The sequence below is a fragment of the Botryllus schlosseri genome, chromosome 7 (assembly GCF_051294905.1).
Source record: "Botryllus schlosseri isolate E-star chromosome 7, Bs_hap1, whole genome shotgun sequence".
NCBI classification, from domain to species: domain Eukaryota; kingdom Metazoa; phylum Chordata; class Ascidiacea; order Stolidobranchia; family Styelidae; genus Botryllus; species Botryllus schlosseri.
In genome coordinates, this window is record NC_137242.1 from 7,705,711 (window position 1) to 7,726,230 (window position 20,520).

Genomic DNA, 20,520 nt, shown 5'->3' on the forward strand with positions numbered 1-20,520 from the left:
ATAACCTTACATGGACGCATATATATAATTTTCGACTGAGGTTGGTATCTCTTAGCATAAATAACGTGTTTTTGTAAATGGGCGCTCAGAAAATGATAGTTCAAGAATGCTTGCCCACGCCAGCACGAAAAACCAAACACAGACTACTCACCATACGGAAGATAGTGTGCGACCTACTGCTCCGTTCGTTCATGTTGGTGCCGGCCGTTTGTCTCCTTTTGCCTCCTTTTTTTATCAGCTCCAAAACATCAGCTTCAGAGCTCACCAAATGTTCGCTCAAACCCTGCACTACTACATTGCGCTGAAATGAAATATCGTAACTTGCAGCTGTCCAATCGTAGTGTCCTATATGGCATGGACACAAGCGAATCTCGCGGCTCAGTGAAATCGGTCTCCGTCACAATTTCTATTTGGCTAAAGGTAATTTGACGGTGTTTTTTGACCGGCTTGCCGAGCGCGAAATTTGGTAAACAGGTATCTATCGAAAGCTACCGTGGTACTGATTGTAGAATCATATATTTTAATCTGCTCGTGGACCTGGAACACCCCCATAATCAGCCTCGAATCTTGCATTGTAACGGAGTTTGGTATTGTGACGCCAACCATGCCGTCTGGGTACAGATGAGGAGCAGCGCAAACCACAAGCGTATTGAGCATTCACACTCTTACTCTCGTGCGCACTTGCTCCTGAGCTGCTCGGACGGCATGGTTGCGTCACAATACCAAACTCCATTACAATGCAACATGCAAGGCTGATTTTGGGGGGTTCCAGGACCACGAGCAGAATAAAATTTCTATTTTCGCAATCAGTACCGACGGTCGCTTTCGATCGATACCTGTTTTATCAAATTTCGCGCTCAGCAAGCCGGTCAAAAATTAAAGTCAAATTGCCTTTAGCAAAATGGAAATCGTGACGTAGACCAATTTCACGAGCAGTGAGATTTGCTCGTGTCCACACCATATAGGACACTATGGTCCAATAGCCAACCAATGTTTTACAGAGAGGGTTTCAGATATATATGATTTCATAGAGTACATCAAATCTAGGACATGGCGATTTAGGTGTTTCCAAAATTATACCCGCAGGATGCCGGTCATATACAAAACTATGTTGAGTGGGCAATGCAAGTCTGAAATACCTACCGGTACAAACTATGAACTATAACTAAAACTCACAAACTCGTCATCGCGAATTTGCAGCGGGACCGCGTCGCTGGGCTGCACCAGAAGGTCTTTCAGAACCTCGTTGTAGATTTCGACGTAGGACACGCGAAGGAGAAACTCCCTCTCCGGAGTCTGCGGTAAACAATGGCAAACGATGAGAGAATCGGTAGAGGTAGTAATTTTCAAGTAATGAAGTATTCTAGTCCTAGGCTTACCTAGAAAATTGTCAAGTAGCAACAGAAAGTGTTCTACACACGCAATAGCTTGAGCAAGTAGCACAAGTGGGCTAAAACCTATTAGAAATATATAATTAGAAATACTTTGTCACGACCACCTCCGCATAAACCACTACCCAAGCACCAGCAGAAACCACATAAGCACTTGCGGAATTAGTGCAAGCAGGAGACACCCATTACAGGTAGAATTACAAGCATTTATGACCAGGGTTGTATTGACTCGAGCCGCGATATTTTATTGACTCGACTTGAGTCATTTTCTAAAACGTGAGAATTGACTCGACTTGAGGCAGTTTGTGTATCGACTCCAGGCACACATAATCGCGAGTTGAAAAGGATCGAACTCGAAAATGAACAGTGAACAAAATGACTTGGACTCGGAATCTAATCTTTGGACCCTAACTCTGACTTGACTAGAGTCAAAACTATGATAGTAGAATTGACTTGTGACTTGGTTACAACCAAGCTAGTTATTGACCACTACCGTTACCGACCTCAAGGATTCATTTCAAAGTCATACCTTTTGTATGTGGGAAAAAGTGTCCCGCACCGCCATCGGAATAATGCCTGGATTGTGCCCGTTCGGGCTGCCCATCATGGTGTAGGTTTTCCCGCTGGACGTTTGACCGTACGCGAATACCGTGCCTGAGGTGAAACACAAAGTATACAACGAGCGGCCGAGATATTTCGTACCACGCCCAGACGTTACCGTTGAATCCTTTCATGGCCTCTTCGACAATGGGCTCAACGATCTCTTCGTAGACATCTCTCGTTTCTTCGTCGCTGCCAAAGACACGGTCTGAAACATGCAAGAGGCGTTACTGTTATCGGACGCTACTAATACAGATATTGAAAGTTGCGGGAATTCAAGTGTGGTAGTAGCATTCTTCTGAAAGTTGGTCCCGACTAGGGCTGGTCAAATTTGAGTACCCAAGCATTATACTTCGTGTCACCTTTATAACGTCATATGGATGATGTGGAAAGTTCACATATGCACGGTACCTATCACACGGCCGCCAAAAAATAATACCAGTTCAACAACAGATAAAATTAATTGGTTATTTTCACGGTGTACCCATTTAAAGGGGCACTGCCCTGTAAAAATGATGGTGTCTGAAATTGATGGCCAAAACGAAAAAAAATTTTGGCCGCCACCGTAACGGAGCTGCAATGTATTGAAATTTCCACAAAAACATCATGCTCCAGCAGTCACCAAAGATCAAACTTTATATAGTTGTCAGCCGATGTTATGAAGGAAATACGTCGTACACGACAATGTGGCTTAGATACCGCGTTCAACGGAAGATGTTTAGTCAGGAGATTCATGTCAAAATCGAGCCTAGTGTATTCATTTCTGTCGTGTACGACATATTTGCTTCATAACATCGGCTGACAACTATATAAAGTTCGATCTCTGCGTGACTGCTTGAGCGTGAAGTTGCTACTGAAATTTCAATAAGTTGCAGCTCCATTGCGGTGGCGTTCTGAAGAAAACGGCTGCGGCCAAAATTCTTTTTTCGTTTTGCCCTTCAATTTGAGACCACATCAATTTTAGAGTGCAGTGCCCGTTTAATTGCACTACGTGACAATGAGGGCATATCCAGCCGAGATCAAAGAGGGGTTTCACTTCGAGTAGCATATCTTGTCTTTATGACTCCACAGAGACTGTGTGGCGGGTGTTACTACTCTTTCTTATGGCTTGTTATTTCACTGACACCTCAATTGCTAGCACACACACCAGTCAGTTACTACACACTACACAGTAAGCCTACACACCGGGATAATAACATCAACAGAAAAAAATGTCAGGTGATATCATTAAGATAACTTAACTAGGCTACTAGTCCTGCTCAACTCTCTAGTTCAGCGTCAACACGGTACTGTATTTCAACAAATAATGGGGTGGCAACACTAATCAAGAATCTCTTTAGTGAGCAAGCAACAATTTATCCACAGAGTGAGAGAGGTCTGCAGAACATGGCGAGGACCAAGGACCACCTTCACTGCACAACACTTAACGTGATCTTACCAAAAATGTACGGATCTCGACGGCCATCGGATTTGATTTCATGAGTGTCGTAAGTCCAATAAACTTCGGCGCCATTCTCTCTGAAAATACAAGTCTATGAATTAATATCCCGGGAGTAACGAGTTGCCATTTGAGATGTGAAGATATAGATCAAGGATGGGCGCCCCTACTACGCGCGCGAGCCGCGTGTTAAAAATTATAGTTTTCTGCAAGGAGCCGCAGCGCGAAAATTGAAAAATGCAAAATCTATTCCGTCACAATCAAATGTAGACTATCGAATGCAGTTCATTATCGTGTGGTGAAATCAGACTGATTTGGCCAAACTCTGCAGTTATTGCGAGTCTTTACAATACAGGTAGGAAGAGCCGTACTCACCATTGTTAGCCCAGAAATTGTCGTGACCTGCGCCACCAGAAGATTTCGTTCAAAAATATTTAAATCTTGACATTTTGACGAAATTTTGACATGTCAAAAAAATCGCCATAATAATCAGGTTCATTGCTGAACCCAAGGATCTATCATCGATTGATGGACCATTGATGTGGCTGTAACTTTGATGTGAACTTGATTCGAGAGTTCAATTGCAAAAAGTTTCAAGCCTGCAGTGCAACCTTCCCCAAATTCTGACAAGTGTTACGTAAACCACAAGGAAAGTGACATCTCGAAAACAATGCAAATATATTTAATATGTGATAGAATGCGTCAGTTTATCATCAGGTTCAAGGTTCAACATCCGTAGCAAAATTGCAATCATTAAAGACCCGCAATCAGAGCGTCTGCGTGATGAACTGAGAAGCAGCAAGTGTTAGAATTTCATTAAGACTTTGGTATCTTACCTGGAAATGAGTGGACGCACTCTAATTGCTACCTTTACTGAGTTCATCTTGACGAACTCCTCCTCCAACGCCCTTCTTCAGGTGTTGATGGTTCCGTACCTACCTACAGATCTCCGAAAACAAAATACAATACCAAATCAAACCCGCACCAAATTTCGTATCGCCGCCAAATATAATGGACCTATGGAAATATAGCTCAGTGAAATATGGTGACAGTGCGACATCTCCTGGTTAGAAATCAAATACAAAAAAATCCATATCAATGAGCCATAGCAAATGAAGAATCATCATCATCATTGGTGTATTAGCAATTTTATCAGTTCAATACACCACAAAAAATGCGATAAAATGAAAAGAAAGGAAGATGTTATGAATCAGATCAATGTATGATCGTTGCGTCGTCTTCATGGGCATTTATATTTTCATCCACTCGAATCAAAAAATGTACAATGGGATACACAATACACAATTTGATTTAATTACCAGATGTTGAAACGGACGGGTAGTTCCCACAATCAAACATTATACTCGCGGCCGAGTGTTCAACTCCAGTACCAATTTAGTATTAATTTTATCATTTCAAAACACCACAATGCTGCGATACGATGAAACGATTGAAAGTTTTCGAAACAACTTGGAGTAGTCTTTCAAATCAGACACCCACTCAGTTCGATTATAGATCTATAGTTCGATCTTGATCTTTTGGAAGTTATTCCTTGACCCTTTCGTCCGTTTTCGTGTACTGTACGCCAGTGTTGGGATGACTCGAGTCAAGTTTTTCGTATGACTTGACTTGACTTGAGTCACTTTGAAAAAATGACTTGACTTGACTTGACTCGGCGCTTCAGAAATGTGGATTGACTCGTGACTCGGAGCAAAATTTACGAGTCAGTTTCAAGTCATCAAGTAAACGGTCTCGATTAAATCTCTGTATCTTTTTTATGTTCGGACTATTCGCGATACGCATGTGTCACTTGTGAGAGCAACCACACTGTAAACGAAAATGGTGTGTTTTCGCAATTCACACCCTAGCGTAGGGTGTGTTTTGAGTCATCACACTTATTGGGTACTAAATTTGTCATTTACACCTAAGCTATTGGTGGAAATAAGCCGAATACACCCCTATACACACTTACCATAAAATATACACCCCAAGCATTGGCATTTGGGGTGAATTGTTAGATATTACACCTTTTGTCAGACAATATGAAGTTTGGGATTCAATCCGCGCTAACTGCTTCCACAAGCTTCCACAAAACTGTTGAAGATTTAAGTCTGTGTCGGTCAGAAGCCTGGTTAAGCCTGCTGTGTCTAACTGTAGGTCGTGTAGGACATATTCTCTTTGGGTTTGAATTATCCACCGAAAATGCGTGTTTTCGCCCACTTTATTGTTGTCCGTGTCCGTGTCATTAAGGCTTCTTGGGTAGGCTTAGGCAATTTTGCATTGTTCAGTTTTCATGGATTTAACCCGGTTCGATCAAGTAAATTCGCCTACGCATATAGCTTCAGCTTCAGTGACAAATTAGCATTCGTTGTATTAGTTCGTGTGCTACATCGGCATGAATGAATAATAGCTAAGTCCGCAATATCATATTGTAATTCACATTTATCGTGCACGGCGGTACTCGTACTTTGGCTGAAATTTCACCCTGGCTACTATAGTGTGACCGATGTATCTCAAGTGTGTGGCAAAATACGACACATTATGAAGTTGCCACGATATTGGTTTATAATTTCTTTCATGCCTCGTCAAATGCACAATTGTACGAATGTACGTAGGCTATATCTATGTACAAAATATATCAGGCCTATGCCGCACGGCATTAGTGTATAACCACAGTATAATGCAGGTTACGGGTATTTAAAGCTGGGAATACTAGAAGGAGTCAAATTTTAGCCACAAACTTACGTGAGCAGTACGCAATATGGGCGTAGCAAGAATTCAAATTAAAATGGGACACGAGGTTACGTCACGGAACAATCATTGAAGTGGGCGAAAGAGGGACTAAATTGGGGCAAAGTTTCCTGGTTATTTTCATATCTATATTGTTGTGTTATTCACTATTTGGTAGCTTTATGAATTGCACACTAAGCCTAACCGACAACGACAATTCGCATACAGCTTTCGGATCGTATCAATGGTTCGATCTGTGAAGATGAATCTAGTACTGCAAGACTTTTTTAAGCTTATTATGATGTAATCTGCAGCTTCACAGCTATCAAATCCACATTTCTGATAAATCAATTATAGTATACATACAAATATTCCGGAGATCCTTAACTTCAATATAGTTATTGCATCAGTTAGTCAATTGTGACATCATAATGGAACATACAAACCGTCGTCACCAGAACAGCTGCTGCTATGTTTCGCTACAGCTATGTAAAATGTTTCGTTATATGCCGTATTTCCGCGCTTACGAGACCAGACTGGCTATCGACTGACCGTATTAGTTGTCGTGAATCTTGGAAGAAAGCCTCATTCGAGATTGAAAATATCTGAATGGTGAGTTACATTTCGTATCGGTACTATAGTAGCAGAGAACATTTGTTCCGTAGCGTTTCCGGTACAGATCCGATTCCTGTTACTCAGTGTTGCAGCTGTACTTAACAGAATTATATGTAGCAAGCTGGAATTTTAAACGTACCGGTAGTAACGATACATTGAATTCACATACATTGTTGTATCATCAGTACCGATACCAATATCCAAGACACAGTAGCTCAATGGCTCTAATGGAGATACTGTTGACAGGTGCAGCATCAGCTTTGATTATAAACTACGGTAATTTGGGCTTGATCAACATCGTTTGTAAGTGCATTGAAAAAAAATCGATTGTCGTTATATAGGTAAGTATTATGATTACCAAGCACATCACGACCTGTTTAAGTGTAAAGGTAGCCTACCACTGACTATGCAGAGTTATGTTATCAGCCTATCACCCTGTCATTATCACTGAGCTATATACACATTATATGTTATGTTATGTTATGACAGGAAGGTAAACATATTATCTATTCTACTTCAGACTTGCATGGGCATAGATCGCAAATTTGGGGCTCTTGAAGAATGAAATTATCGATTTCTGCTCATGAGAAAACAAGTGTAACATACAAACGGCAAAGGGCTGAAGAATATGAAGCAATGGTATCTGAGGTGAGCAATGGACATTTGACGATGAAAGCTTTCGATCCCCGTAAATTGGGGCCAGTAAATGGTAATGATATTATGACATGGGTGAAAATATGACGATGCTATATTGCTATCACTATGAATATGAGAGACTTGACTAGGAACAGGCTTGCCTTAGTAGGCTATTGAACATAATTTGCAGTGCCTCCCTCAGACTATCTGCTAAGAGTATGTGACCCATCAACTAGACTACTTCTTTTGAAACTACTTCTCTGAGTTCTGTTCATATATTTATTTTAATTTGAAGCAGCTTGACATGGATTTGACATAGTCACTTCTATATGCTTGTCATTGAGTAGAAATTTACATCTACTGCTTGAGTAGCAATGCGCACTACTGCGGTCAACTGGGTGTGCAACAATGCACGGATTAGCTGGGTCTTCAATGTTTTGACCAATATGAAGAGGCAAACATAGCCTTGCCAAAGTTGATCAAACTGTCCTTTTGATCAATATAAACAAATCATAATATATGCACTTCTTGACTCATGATATGACATACACAAATGACATGACATGCACAAATCTGCTTTTTGTTAGATTCAAGGACTGATTGCTATTAGTAGCAGACTCTTACTCTGTGAATGTGAAATCAAATATGTTGTTGGTGACTAATATACTATGCGTAGGAGAGTTGCAAAATTGTATTTTAACTTGCTTATTAACAAGCATTAAAGAAAGTCAAGGCTACAACATCAGTACACATTTTGGATGTCTTGGGCGTTTCGAATCCAACCCAAATTATCAACTGAATGTTTACCGTATGCCTCATGGTTATTTTTTCAATTTTAGGATGCTGCTATACAAGCAAAATATCGGGGAATTTCAACCAAATCGACGTCGCATTTAACGGTAGAAGCGTATGATGCGAAACAGTAAAGGATCGTTATCAAACAGCTTATATTACAAGGTAATCATTATCATCCAGATAATTTGCTAATTTCGAAGTATAAGACAAGTCAACGTTTTCAAATCAAGACACAGTTAGACATGTATCTGTGGCGGGGTTGTAACCAAGTCACGAGGCTCCGAGTCAGAAGTCAATCTTACTAATATAGTTTTGACTCGAGTCAGGTCGATTCATTTTTCTTTGACCACTGAGTCATGGTATTATGACTCGAATCCGAGTCCAAGTCATTGTGTTTACTGATCAGCTTCCAGTTGAAATCTTGTTCAATCCACTTTTTGTAACTCTGTTTGGTGATATCGAATGGTTCGCATTTATAAATATACTAATTTCCCTCACTGGTCGAAATTTTAAGTACCAGTACCAATAGGCGTAATCTAAATAGTGAGGTTACTTTACTATTCTCCGAAATTTCAAAGAAATGTAGGTCTTGGCCGTCTGAATGTTGAGTCATATGACTAGGTTCGAGTCATGCGCAATGACTCAAGTCCAAGTCGAGTCAATACACTGATTGACTCAAGTCGAGTCCTTTCTATATTTTGAGAAAATGACTCGAGTCAAGTCGAGTCATCAGAAAATCGTGACTCGAGTCAATTCATGACTCGAGTCAGTACAATCCTGATCTGTGGTCCCTTTGAATCCATTCTGAAAGTCAATATTGCCTGAGGAGGAAACGTTTCAAACGTGTTTTGAATCAATATTAAATTCATATCAAAGTCCTATATCTGATTTTCTCTAAATTTTAGAGACCGCATGCAGCAAGAGCAAGATTACATTAGAGGAATTAACCAATCTTGGGACTATGCTGCGAAAACTGAAAGAATTGTTATCAAGCCAGCAGGTATTACAACTTTGTTAACGACACCTGATGTCAACTTTCGTAGTCGCATATAGGAAGTAAACCAAAGCAGAGATGGTCAAAGTTACTAGCGTTGCTACTCAAGTCGATGTAGAAATGCTGCCGTCAATTTATACTCAATTACAAGTAGATACAACAGTTCCCAATACAAGTCAAAACTACGTCAAGTGGAATCAGAATACAAAATGTCGGAAGAATAGTTAAGTATGGTAAGCAGTTTTTCGGGAGTTTCTGTTTTGAAAATTGCGATATGAATGTTCGCGATTATTGTAAAGTTACTAATAGCATATGACACTACTAACAGCAAGAATCTTCAAAAATATATTCAGTTATCCTGATATAGGCGGTGTTGCCAGACTTGGACAACTAGATATTCTAGCGAGATAGTGAAATGGTTGTGCGTCCGGCTTCTCGATCGGTAGGTCGCGTGTTCAATCCTCGGCCGGGTCAGACCAAAGACTCAAAAACTGGTATTCGCGGCTATCCTGGTAGGCGCTCAGCAATCAGGGATAGCATGGAGGAGAAAAAAAACGGGGGTGCAGATTAGATGACCTTACTATAAACGCCGTATCGCATGTCCGTCGTCAAAAAGCATCTCGATGGTGCAGGCGAAAAAGAATACCATATCTCTCTCTAAATATACTAATTGAGGCCATTGTAATTTGTGAAATGTTTCTATGCTCTAATTCTAATTCTAATCGAATTTATGAAATCTTTCTATGGTCTAATTTTAATTATAATCCAACGTATGATTTTCCTGATAATGCTACAGTAGTATTGTATAGTGCGAAACGTGCCAAGCTTGCTGTACAGCAGGGGTGTTCAAAAATGACTTTTTATTCTCAAATTATTGTGGCTACTTGATGAAATTGTTAGGTTACCTAATTGAAGCTTGCACACTAAATTTGGTTCGGTTCCAACCAGCACCCGCATTGCTACAGGAGACGAAAGTTTTTTTATTTATTATATAAAAATGAGTCAAAAAAATTCAAAATTTTCTGTGCACCCATGCAACCGTTAGGTTGTCTATAAACAATGCCCACCAAATTTGCCTCAATTCAAACCATCCGAAGCGGAGTTATTGATGTCGAAAACTTTGGATTTGAATAAAATAGTATTTACGGTGGGCACAACTGTAATAAATGATTTTAAAAATCGGTCACCGTAAATACTATTTTACTGAAATCCAAAATTTTTCGACGCCAATAACTCCGCTTCCACTGGTTGAAATTGAGCCAAATCGGTTGAGCATTGTTTCTATAGAAAACCTAACAATATAATGGGTGAACAGAAAATTTTAAATTTTTTTTACTCATTTTCATATAGGCCTGATAAGTAAAAAACTTTGTTCTCCTGTAGCAATGCGGCTACTGGTTGGAATCGAACCAAATTTGATGTGCAGGCTTCAATTAGGTAACCTAACAATTTTATCAAGTAGCCAGTACGATTTGAGAGAAAAAGTCATTTTTGAAGACCCCTAGTGCACATATCAGATGACTTGGGAGTTTATAATCCAATCCAAATTGTCAACTAAACGTTTATACTTCGTGGTTATTTTTTCAATTTTAGGATGTTATGATACACGATCATGTCAGGGCATATCAACCAAGTCGACGTCGCATTGAACCGTAAAACCGTATGCTTCGAAACAGTGATGGACCTTTATCGAACAGCACATATTGCAAGGTAATCATTAGCTTCCAGCTAATTTGCTAATTTCCATATATGAGGCAAGTCAAGGTTTCTATAATCAGACTAGTATCTGTGGTCGCTTCGAATCCACTCTGAAAGTTAATATTGCCCAACCAGGAAACGTTTCGTGTTTTGTATTAATACCAAAGTAGTCAGATTTAAATCAAGTCCATGCATGTCTTTCTCTGATTTTCTTCAAATTTAGGATGCTGCTTAAAGACTGCATGCTGCAAGAGCAAGATTCTATCACAGGAACTAACGGAGTTTGAGAGTATGATGCGAAAACTGAAAGACTCGTTATCAAGCCAGCAGGTATGACAACTTTATTAGCGACACCTGATGTCAACTTTCGTAGTCGCATATATGAGGTAAACCAAAGCAGAGATGGTCAAAGTTACCAGCGTTGCTACTCAAGTCGATGTAGAAATACCGTCGTCAATTTATACTCGATTACAAGTAGATGCAACAGTCCCCAGTACAAGTCAAAGCTACGTCAAGTAGAAGTAGAATACGAAATGTCGGAAAAATAGACAAGTATGGTAAGCAGTTTTTCGGAGGTTTCTACTTTGGAAATTACGATATGAATCTTTGCGACTAATATAAAATTACTAATGGCATATGACACTACTAACAGAAAGAATCTTCAAATTATATTCAGTTATTTCTGATACAAGCGGTGTTGCCGAACTTGGACAACTATAGATATTCTAGTTGTCTAATTATACTAAATGAAGCTCTAATTCCAATTCTGATCGAATGTATGAAATCTTTCGATAGCCTAGTTTCATTTCTAATTTAATGTCTGGTTTTCCTGGAAATGCTACCGCAGAACTGTATAGTGCGAAACAGCCAAGCTTGCTGTACAATAAGGGTGTTAAAATGATTTTATTCTCAAATTCTACTGGCTACTTGATAAAATTATTAGATTAGCGAATCGAAGGCTACACACCAAATATGGTTCAATTCCAACCAGAAGCCGCATTGCTGCAGAAGGAAGTTTTTTATTTATTATTTAAAAATGAGTGAAAAAAATTCAAAATTTTCTGTTTACCTAGGAAATTGTTAGGTTGTCTATAGAAACGATGCCCACCAAATTTGGTTCAATTCAAACCAGCGGAAGCGAAGTTATTGATGTCGAAAAATTTGGAATTGAATAAAATAGTATTTACGGTGGCTACAATTGTAATAAATGATTAAAGAATCGGTCCCCGTAAATGCTATTTTATTCAAATCCAACCGCTTCCACTGGTTGGAATTGAGCCAAATCGGTTGAGCATTGTTTCTATAGACAACCTAATAATTTAATGGGGTGAACAGAAAATTTCAAGTCTTTTTTTATTCATTTTCATATAATAAACAAAAAACTTTCTTCTCCTGTAGCAATGCGGCTAGTGGTTGGAATCGAACCAAATTTGGTGTGCAGGCGTCAATTAGGTAACCTAACAATTTTATCATGTAGCCGGTAGAATTTGAAAAAGTAATTTTTGAACACACCTATTCTACAGTAGAGTTGTTCAAGAAAAAACTTTTTTCCAAATCTCACTCGCTTGGTGACTAAATTATCAGGTTGTCTAAGAAAACGCTGCACACCAAATTTGACTCAATTCCGACCAGTAAAGGCAGTGCAATCTTGAATTGAAAGTAGAAGCAGAGCTATTTGAGTTTTTCGTTGATAATCCCCAATCCAATGGGGATTCCAACTAGAAGAAGCAGAGCTATTTGAGTTTTTCGTTGATAATCCCCAATTCAATGGGAATTATCAACGAAAAACTCAAATAGCTCTGCTTCTACTAGTTGGAATATAGTCAAATTTGTTTTGCATCGTCTTTGAAGACAACCCAACAATTTCATGAGGTTGACAGGAAAATTTGAAATTTTTTTCTTTTTTTTCCTATTAAATTAAAAATTTCAATTCAAGATTGCACGGCCTTTACTGGTTGGAATTGAGTCAAATTTGGTGTGCATCGTCTTCTTAGACAACCTGATAATTTAAACACAAAGCGAGTGAGATTTGGAAAAAAAGTTTTTATTGAACAACCCTACTGTACAGTGTACAGACATTTGCTATTCTCATGCTCATAAGATGAACTATGATTTGATATTAACGGAGTTTGATTCAACTTTTCGCGATTCAGTAATGCTAATTCTAATCTAATTTGTTAGCTAGAATTATAATTTTAATCTAATTTCAAACTGTGTAGCTATAATTTTAATTCTACTTTAATTCGAAAAAAAATCTAATTTGGAAAAAGGGAACGTTTTCTAGTTGTCCAAGTCTGCCTGGTACATGCGGTTTATCCATAAATTTCCATCTTGTCGATGCCTAATTGCCCACACATCAGTGATCGTGTGTGAATATGTTTCCTATAGCGGTAAGTTCACCGTATCGGGCCACAGTCTGTACTGCAATGCCTTAGCGAGTGAAACATCTGATTTTTTGTAAGTACTCTGTGAAAATATATATACTTGGTAACGGCTTCTATTTTTGCGGACTTCGTTAAGTTATCATAGCATATGTGCCTGTTAATTGGGTTGTGAGTATGCATTTTGATTTCAGGATGATGCCACAAGTTCTTGCTGAAGATAGTGACTCAACCTTCGCTGTACAAAGAGTGTTTTGCGGAAACCTGGAGGAGGCGGCTTCCCAATATGCAATATTCTTCGAGCAGTATTTTCAGTGAATTTTTTTCTCCGTCGCTGGGATCTCTGTTTTTGTTATTTCACGAACTATGTTTCCATTTTATGTTAATATGGTTCAATTGATATCGAATATATGCATTGCAATCAAGAATGTTTATATGCAATAGTGTGTCATTTGGCAGAAGATACAGGATTTCAAGTAGGGTGTATATATTGAAATTCCGCCCCTATCAATTCTAGAGGCTAGGGTGGAATATGCGATATACACCGCAAGGAATGGGGTGGATTCTGGTGATATACACCCGCAGGGTTACGTAAGTTCTGTTTTCGTGTACCACCTTTTGGGGTGAGTATACCCACTCTTTTCGCTAAGAGTGCAGTCATTCACTGATTGTACCTTTCAGTGGCCGCCCTTGTTACATCACAAATAAATTGACCGAAAACGAGCTGATGACAGCTTACGTTTATGTGAAATCAGAAGCATAATCTAAAGCAAACGTATCTTTGTTTCTTAGACGGCTTACATCGCGCAGTGCCCACCTTAGCCGACTTCCTTGTATGAATTGAATGGAACGAATGTAGTTTATGCGTTTATATTCTCACGGATGTGTAGATGGGGACTGGGGAGTGTATTATACCATATCAATAATGTTTCAACTTCTCGACGCTTCGTATTCGATCCTCTATTTTGCCTCAAGTATTTTATTAGCTGCTCTACGTCTGCGTGAGCGATACAACGCCCTTTGGCATGTATATTAGACTTTATACTCGTTATTGATGCAAGATATATGACAAATACATCTGTCTTTCACAAATCTAGCAAAATGTAATGACTTTGAATCATCACTCATACTTCGAAAAACCAATTTGACTTGAATAGTGACTTGACTTGACTCGAGTCACCTCCAAAAACAAGTGACTTGACTTGACTCGAGTCACCTTCGAAAATCGATTGACTTGACTTGACTCGAGTCAAAATGTGCAATGACTCGAAATGACTCGGGACTCGAAGGTAGTGACTTGATCCCAACACTGCTGTACGCACGTCGCACACGTCCTGGTCGGGTGTTTTTTACTATGCGCTTTTTTTTTTGTCAAGACGTCATATATATACTATTCACCAGGGGTCACCAACGCGGTGCACGCGGGCACCAGGTAGCCCGCGAGGACCAGATAAGTAGCTCGCGAGCCTGTTTTAAAAATAAATCAAATAGCAGCATTTACCAATATTCGTCAGATTATTTCCATTGAGCTTTTAGATATACAGATTGATTGATTTGGCGATTCTTGTTTAAATCACACTAACATGTAACTTATAAATGACAATACTGGTATATCAAATATCCTCAATTACCATTAGTAATATACCATAGGCTTACCATACGTCCTCTTTTAAGAGGATTTGTCCTCTTTTTTGACTTTTTTGAAAGTGTCCTCGGAGGACGCCCTTTTGTCCTCTTTTTTGAGATTTTGTCTTCTTTTTGAAAATTTAGGTCAGATTCAGAGCAAGTTGCGAGTGATATGCCGCAAATTTGAACAGAAGTGAAGCTCCGGCGGGTATTTCGGAGTGAAAAACGGTGATTTTAGCTCTGAGCGAAAAGATGACCTTTTTTTTAGTCATCCACCTGGCAACGTGGTGAGAGAAACGGTAATTTGAGCTTTGAGCGGGAAAGATGACTTTTTTTTAGTCACCGATCACAAAGTGGGAAAAATTCACCGGTTTTTGAGAATTCTTCTCCGGTTTTGCAAGTCTGAAATTTCTGAAAAAGTGTCCTCTTTTTAGATTTCCAAAATATGGTAAGCCTAATATACCAACATATGTAATAAAATCACAAAGATATCGAAGACGACGGATACGGCGCACTGCTTAGTGCCTATACGTGCGACATGACGGACTTTCATCCATGGTCTTCTTGAAATGGTGGGGGTTCCGTTATGGTAGCTTGACGTCCAAGACAATGCCAAAGTAGTAAACAACATTACTATTCGGTAGCAGATAGCCGTGAAGTACTAGGAGATTTTCCATATATCTATATATATATGCCCATTACGTATTGCATTTGACACAGCTTGTTTCTCTTACACTCAACGCATAATAGTACCATGTTTCTAACTTTCTGTAATCGTACAACGCACTAGTTGATGTCCAGTCTAAAGTGTGACATGATTTATTTTAAAATTTGAGTTGACTGTTGTTTTGTTGTATAATTTATACAAACATATGGTGCGAAGTAATTCATGATTTCTTGAAAAATCTTAGTGGATAGCTAGTTGACATCAGATGTGTTGATTTATAAGACTATCTTAGAAGTTTTATACACACCGCAATGTGATTCCTGCCTAGTGCTATGAATATCAAAGCGGAAAATTCAGTCTGTTAGGGGTAAACGGCCTGAATAAATGGTAGCCCGTCGCTGAAATTAGTAGGCTACCCAAGAAGTAACTACTGGTTGCAGAAAGGTTGGTGACCCCTGCTATACACTATATCAGTGCTTTTCAAACTGTGTATCGGTTCGCACTTGTACGAATGAAAAATGATTGCAGTGCGAATGACGAAGGTGGTGCGGATGGTGCGAATGAAAATCGTGAATAATTGTTAATTTTTCTGACGTGGAGTAATTCAAATAATCGTAATTGGAAATTCAAGGACATTGTAACTCATGTTGAAGTTGAGACGCAATTGTAAAAATACTTACGACGCATCGTTGCTCTCGCACTAGACGTAGTGAATAAATATTTTCGCACTATATAGTAGGGATGGTGTGAACCTCTGAAAGGTTCGGGTTCGTGTGAACGCGAACCTTTTTGAAAGGTTCTGTGTGAACACGAACGTGAACCTCGTGACGTCATATTGCTAATTCCAACCCTATCTTTCAATGAAGTGATAGCCTATATTAATGTACACGATACCTAGCGAAGACTCGGGCCACATAATGTCGCATTGCTGTAGTAGAAACGTCGCTAAATGTATCAACCGCGGTTATCAAAGGATATAATAATCTCATCAAATCAATACATTCCGTCGCTTTGCCAACAATTTCGACGAGGACTTACCATGAAATATAAGCTTACGCCTCATTGGTCTTAGCCAGACCGGACAATGTGTTCGGAGTCTGAGTATTGCTACATTGATGTTGAGCATAGTGTAAAACGGGTTTCTATACTCGCTACTGATACCATAAACGACAAGTTATATAGCAGTAGCCAGCACCTTAATCGCACGGATTTGGTTTTAATGATACAGTAAAGATATGAAGTCAAAATTGACCCCGTACGCCCACTCGATATTTTACATCAGAAAACGATATCAATGTCATTGATTGGTTGAATAAGTATCATTCGCTGACTACCAGGGATATCAGGTGTTTAGATATCCCTGGCTGACTACGTATATCGCTCATGATGTTGTGTGATTGCGGGTCAAGGTCACAGCGGAGAGTCACTAAATATTCAAAACGGAACGCTGAATATTTCGAGAAATTTTTGGTAACAAAAAAGCAAGTAAAACTTTTAAGGTTGTCATGGTGCATGCTCGTTTAGTGTTGATTTTTTTATGCTGCCAGCGCCATGCATAGAGTGACCCGCAGTTGAAATGCAATAAACTTGAACCAAAGAGATCTTATAACGAAGTGAAAATTACAATTTACCAAAAAGGTTCACAGTGCAGAACCTACCAAGGTTCTGTTGTGAACGCGAACCTCTAAATTTCCGAGGTTCACACACAGAACACGAACGTGAACCTCACGTTCACACCATCCCTACTATATAGCCTAATCACAGAGGTGGTCAGTAACGAAGTACTTCTACTTTTCCGAAGTACTCAAGTAGTTTTCCTCTACTTCTGGTACTTACTCAAGTAGTTCTGATTTTTGCTACTTCTACTTCTACTTCGTAATATTTTATGATATACTTACTTACTTTTCGCTATTTTCAGTTTGTCAAGTAGAAGTAGTTTATTGCTCCGATCAGGAAGATAGCCTGAGGAATTTCGGGGCTGTTTTCACGTAGTATCAACATTTAGTTTTCATAAAAGTTTAGTAAAGACCAAATTTTTTTCGCGCTGCGCGCTCAGTGGATACGGAGTAACCAGTATGATTTCACGAAAGTATCGGTGAATATAATTAAAGTAGCTGGTTGGCGTTCACACCGCATTGTCGCCCTTCGTCCATATGAAATATTTCATCACAGTATATATGGCTCATCATAACGTTTGAAACTGATGTTCAGCATCTACTTATCATGTCGTAATCTAACAGTCCATGGCGTGTCCTAATCTGAAAAAGGGGGCTGTGAGACTTTTTTAGTTTTAGAGCTGTTTTAGCATACCACCTTTGAAACTTTCTGGACTAAAGACATGAAATACATTTCCCCTTTTAGAAGTAGTATGTATATTTCATTTCCCATTCCCATCATCATATACTTTGAGTTCTAATTGATATCAGTTCTTTGGTCTGGATAGCATACATGTTGAAGTATAAAAGCAAGTGTAGTAATGCCTATAATTTCCAGAAATAAAGCTACACAATATGGCATTTTTACGATCCACCATATTTTTTATGAACGTTTACTAACTACTCGCAAAGTGTTTAAACCGTATCCTATAGAACTTCTCCGTATTGCTCTTCGACTAAACTACGGGCCTTATAATATGGGGGAGTGCCCCATATACCATGATATTTTCTAAAACGTGCTGCTCGAGTAAACATAGGATTAGTATCGCATTTCCATATCAATACTATCATTTTAATTCCATGATCCGGACGAATGCTTATGCTGTCGAAAATTGGATACCTCCAGGTATGCATCAATATGAATCAAGTTGGGCACTTTTCACATAGTTCAATTTGCAGCTTTTGACAATCCATGCGAACGAATTACGATCGATTTCACAACTACTTACTTACTTGAGTAGATTTAAAGTCAGGAAATTTTACTTCTACTTCAAGTAGTTTTAGGTTGCTTATGGAAGAAGTACTTCTACTCGTACTTGAGTAGATTTTTTCGTCGCTACTTCTACTTCTACTTGAGTAGCCTTCTTGACTACTTTGACCACCTCTGGATATATCATGACTCTGCGACCAGCGGTTGCCGAGATGGGCCAGTTTACCCCCCACGCGCAGAAATTGGGGTTTGCCGGCTGGAAATGGGGGTAATTCCCTAAAGTCAATTTTTATTGAAGTTTTAGGTCATTTGTCGGGATTTAAGAACCCTCTTTTTTCGATTTAAAAAAAGTCATTTTCACTCCACCCTAGTGGGTAAGTAATATGAGCAAAGGCAAAAGATGCTTCGTTTACGGATATATTTGGTGGACTTTTCTGGGAAACGGAAGTCATGAGCGGTGAGCGTAGCCGATGTAGGCTTGAGTAGTTGAATATCCTCTGATGCTGCCGCACGCATCGTGATGCAATTCAACGCGGCAATTATACTTGGAAAATATGGGTGCGTACTGCCTACTGCGTAAGTTTGAGCGAAAACATATTTCATGAAGCGACTATGATGCGCCCGATATGTATTCGGTATTTGCGTAGTTGAAATTAGAACTACCGGTGTAATACTGTATCAGGTTCGATTACCTGGACATCAATCATGTAAAAATATGACGACATGAGTTTTCAAAGTATGTAGGTAGGTAGTGTAGACGATTTTATATGACGTAGGCTTATATGAACTGCTGATGTATCACCGTGTCAATTCCATCACGCGATCGCGAAGTCTGACTTCAGGCTGCGGCGAGTCGATACGAGTTTATATTGCTCAGTGGTCGATACTGGCTTAATCCGCGATGATGCATAGGTTAATGAAGTGAGCAACATCGTGCGCGACTGTGCGTGTATGTTACGCATATGAAAGATTTAAGTGAAATGTAGAAACGTTGCAATGACACTGGGTGTAGGAAAGGCGTTGCCGCGGGGCTATATTACATCGCTACTGCATCAGCGAGACAATGCCATCGTGCGACATTTCGCATTCAAGAGAAAGAAAGAAGACGAAAGAAAGTAATGCAGCAAAAATTTTCTATCGGATTTTAAATCAATATAAGATAGCCATTGGGCGGGGGTGTAAATAATAATCGCTTAATACTTTCAGAGTGCTCGAAATTTACTCCTTTTTGCATGCATTCTCAGCAAGGCTGGTCATAATGCATTTCGCGGGAATAACGTCTACCTACAGACTTATCTCGGAGAGGCGCGTGTTGCCAACGCTGCGGCGACGCGACTCTTGCACTTACCCGAACTTTGCCGTGTCAACTTTCAACGAAGCGCGGCGACAACAGCGTATGAATGGAATGACCGGTCGAGCGGGCTTCTCGGCCGCGAGATAACGATTGAAACCAGCGTCGCTCCAGCCAGCTCATTTCCCCTCGACACAAAGAAACAGCGAGTCTCGTTTGCGTCTAGAAAACACTCTCTCGGATAATGTTCGGGCTGTGACTTTTTGCAAACGGGCTTTTCAGTATTGCCGCAGACATATCTGAACCGGATACCGACCGCATTATCTTTTAACGTAACGCTAACACATTCAAAACTTGCAACCTATCACGACAAAACTCCACGTCGGAGCTAAAAATTTGATGATTACTTGTCTACCATGTCTTGCCCAATATCATCCGTGCCGCGCGCAATCCGAACACAAAAATAGGCCAGCACTGTAGCCAATACCTACAAACTGGCCATTTGGGAAGATGATTGCTATGAAATACGTCGGCACCTTCACTGCGGTCAAGTCGTGAACAACTGCAGCATAACAGAGAAGCTCTGCGGCCCACTCAATAACTACGTTATATTGAACACCTCTGACCATAACAATTTCGAATTATGTAAAATGTATGTATTCTAGGCCTAGCTTTGCTGAAAAAACTGATGAGTTCAGTACTAGTCTAAAAGCATAATCTCTTCAAGTAGGCAAAACATATTTGAGCATTTAGAAAAGTAGTACTTTCTTACTGACTACCTGTCCCTAACCCA

The 20,520-nt window shown here is 39.6% G+C and overlaps 2 protein-coding genes and 1 long non-coding RNA gene across 9 annotated transcripts in view; 2 read left to right on the forward strand and 1 right to left on the reverse strand.

Annotated features, from left to right (window-relative positions):
* The window catches only part of LOC145443472 (uncharacterized), a 62,152-nt gene extending 57,686 nt beyond the window's left edge, over positions 1 to 4,466 (reverse strand). The window contains exons 1-6 of the mRNA XM_080321438.1: positions 4,266 to 4,466; positions 3,430 to 3,509; positions 2,110 to 2,199; positions 1,921 to 2,045; positions 1,177 to 1,296; positions 152 to 301 (exon numbers count right to left, since the gene is read on the reverse strand). Coding sequence (XP_080177564.1) covers positions 152 to 301; positions 1,177 to 1,296; positions 1,921 to 2,045; positions 2,110 to 2,199; positions 3,430 to 3,509; positions 4,266 to 4,312 — 612 coding nt within the window. The 5' untranslated portion in view covers positions 4,313 to 4,466. The remainder of the gene's footprint in view (positions 1 to 151; positions 302 to 1,176; positions 1,297 to 1,920; positions 2,046 to 2,109; positions 2,200 to 3,429; positions 3,510 to 4,265) is intronic.
* Positions 4,467 to 5,540: 1,074 nt separating this feature from the next.
* LOC145442701 (uncharacterized) lies at positions 5,541 to 13,706 on the forward strand. 7 transcript variants are annotated; one of them, XR_013916127.1, is made up of 7 exons: positions 5,541 to 6,771; positions 7,295 to 7,422; positions 8,250 to 8,367; positions 9,111 to 9,432; positions 10,793 to 10,909; positions 11,121 to 11,227; positions 13,473 to 13,706. It is a non-coding gene; the product is annotated as an uncharacterized LOC145442701 (long non-coding RNA). The 7 variants fall into 7 exon arrangements; XR_013916126.1 differs by having other exon boundaries at positions 5,550 to 6,771; positions 9,111 to 9,205; XR_013916129.1 differs by lacking the exon at positions 9,111 to 9,432.
* Positions 13,707 to 18,883: 5,177 nt separating this feature from the next.
* On the forward strand, positions 18,884 to 20,389 carry LOC145442352 (uncharacterized). Its single transcript, XM_080320255.1, has 2 exons — positions 18,884 to 19,551; positions 19,681 to 20,389. Exons 1-2 carry the CDS (start codon positions 19,433 to 19,435, stop codon positions 19,970 to 19,972), a joined length of 411 nt encoding a protein of 136 aa, XP_080176381.1. The 5' UTR covers positions 18,884 to 19,432; the 3' UTR covers positions 19,973 to 20,389.
* Positions 20,390 to 20,520: the final 131 nt, after the last annotated feature.

Coding starts and splice junctions, on each gene's coding strand:
- LOC145442352 (XM_080320255.1), top strand. CDS start 19,433: ATGACACTGGGTGTAGGAAAGGCGTTGCCGCGGGGCTATATTACATCG. Junction 19,552..19,680: donor AAGAAAGAAGACGAAAGAAA/GTAATGCAGCAA, acceptor ATGCATTCTCAG/CAAGGCTGGTCATAATGCAT.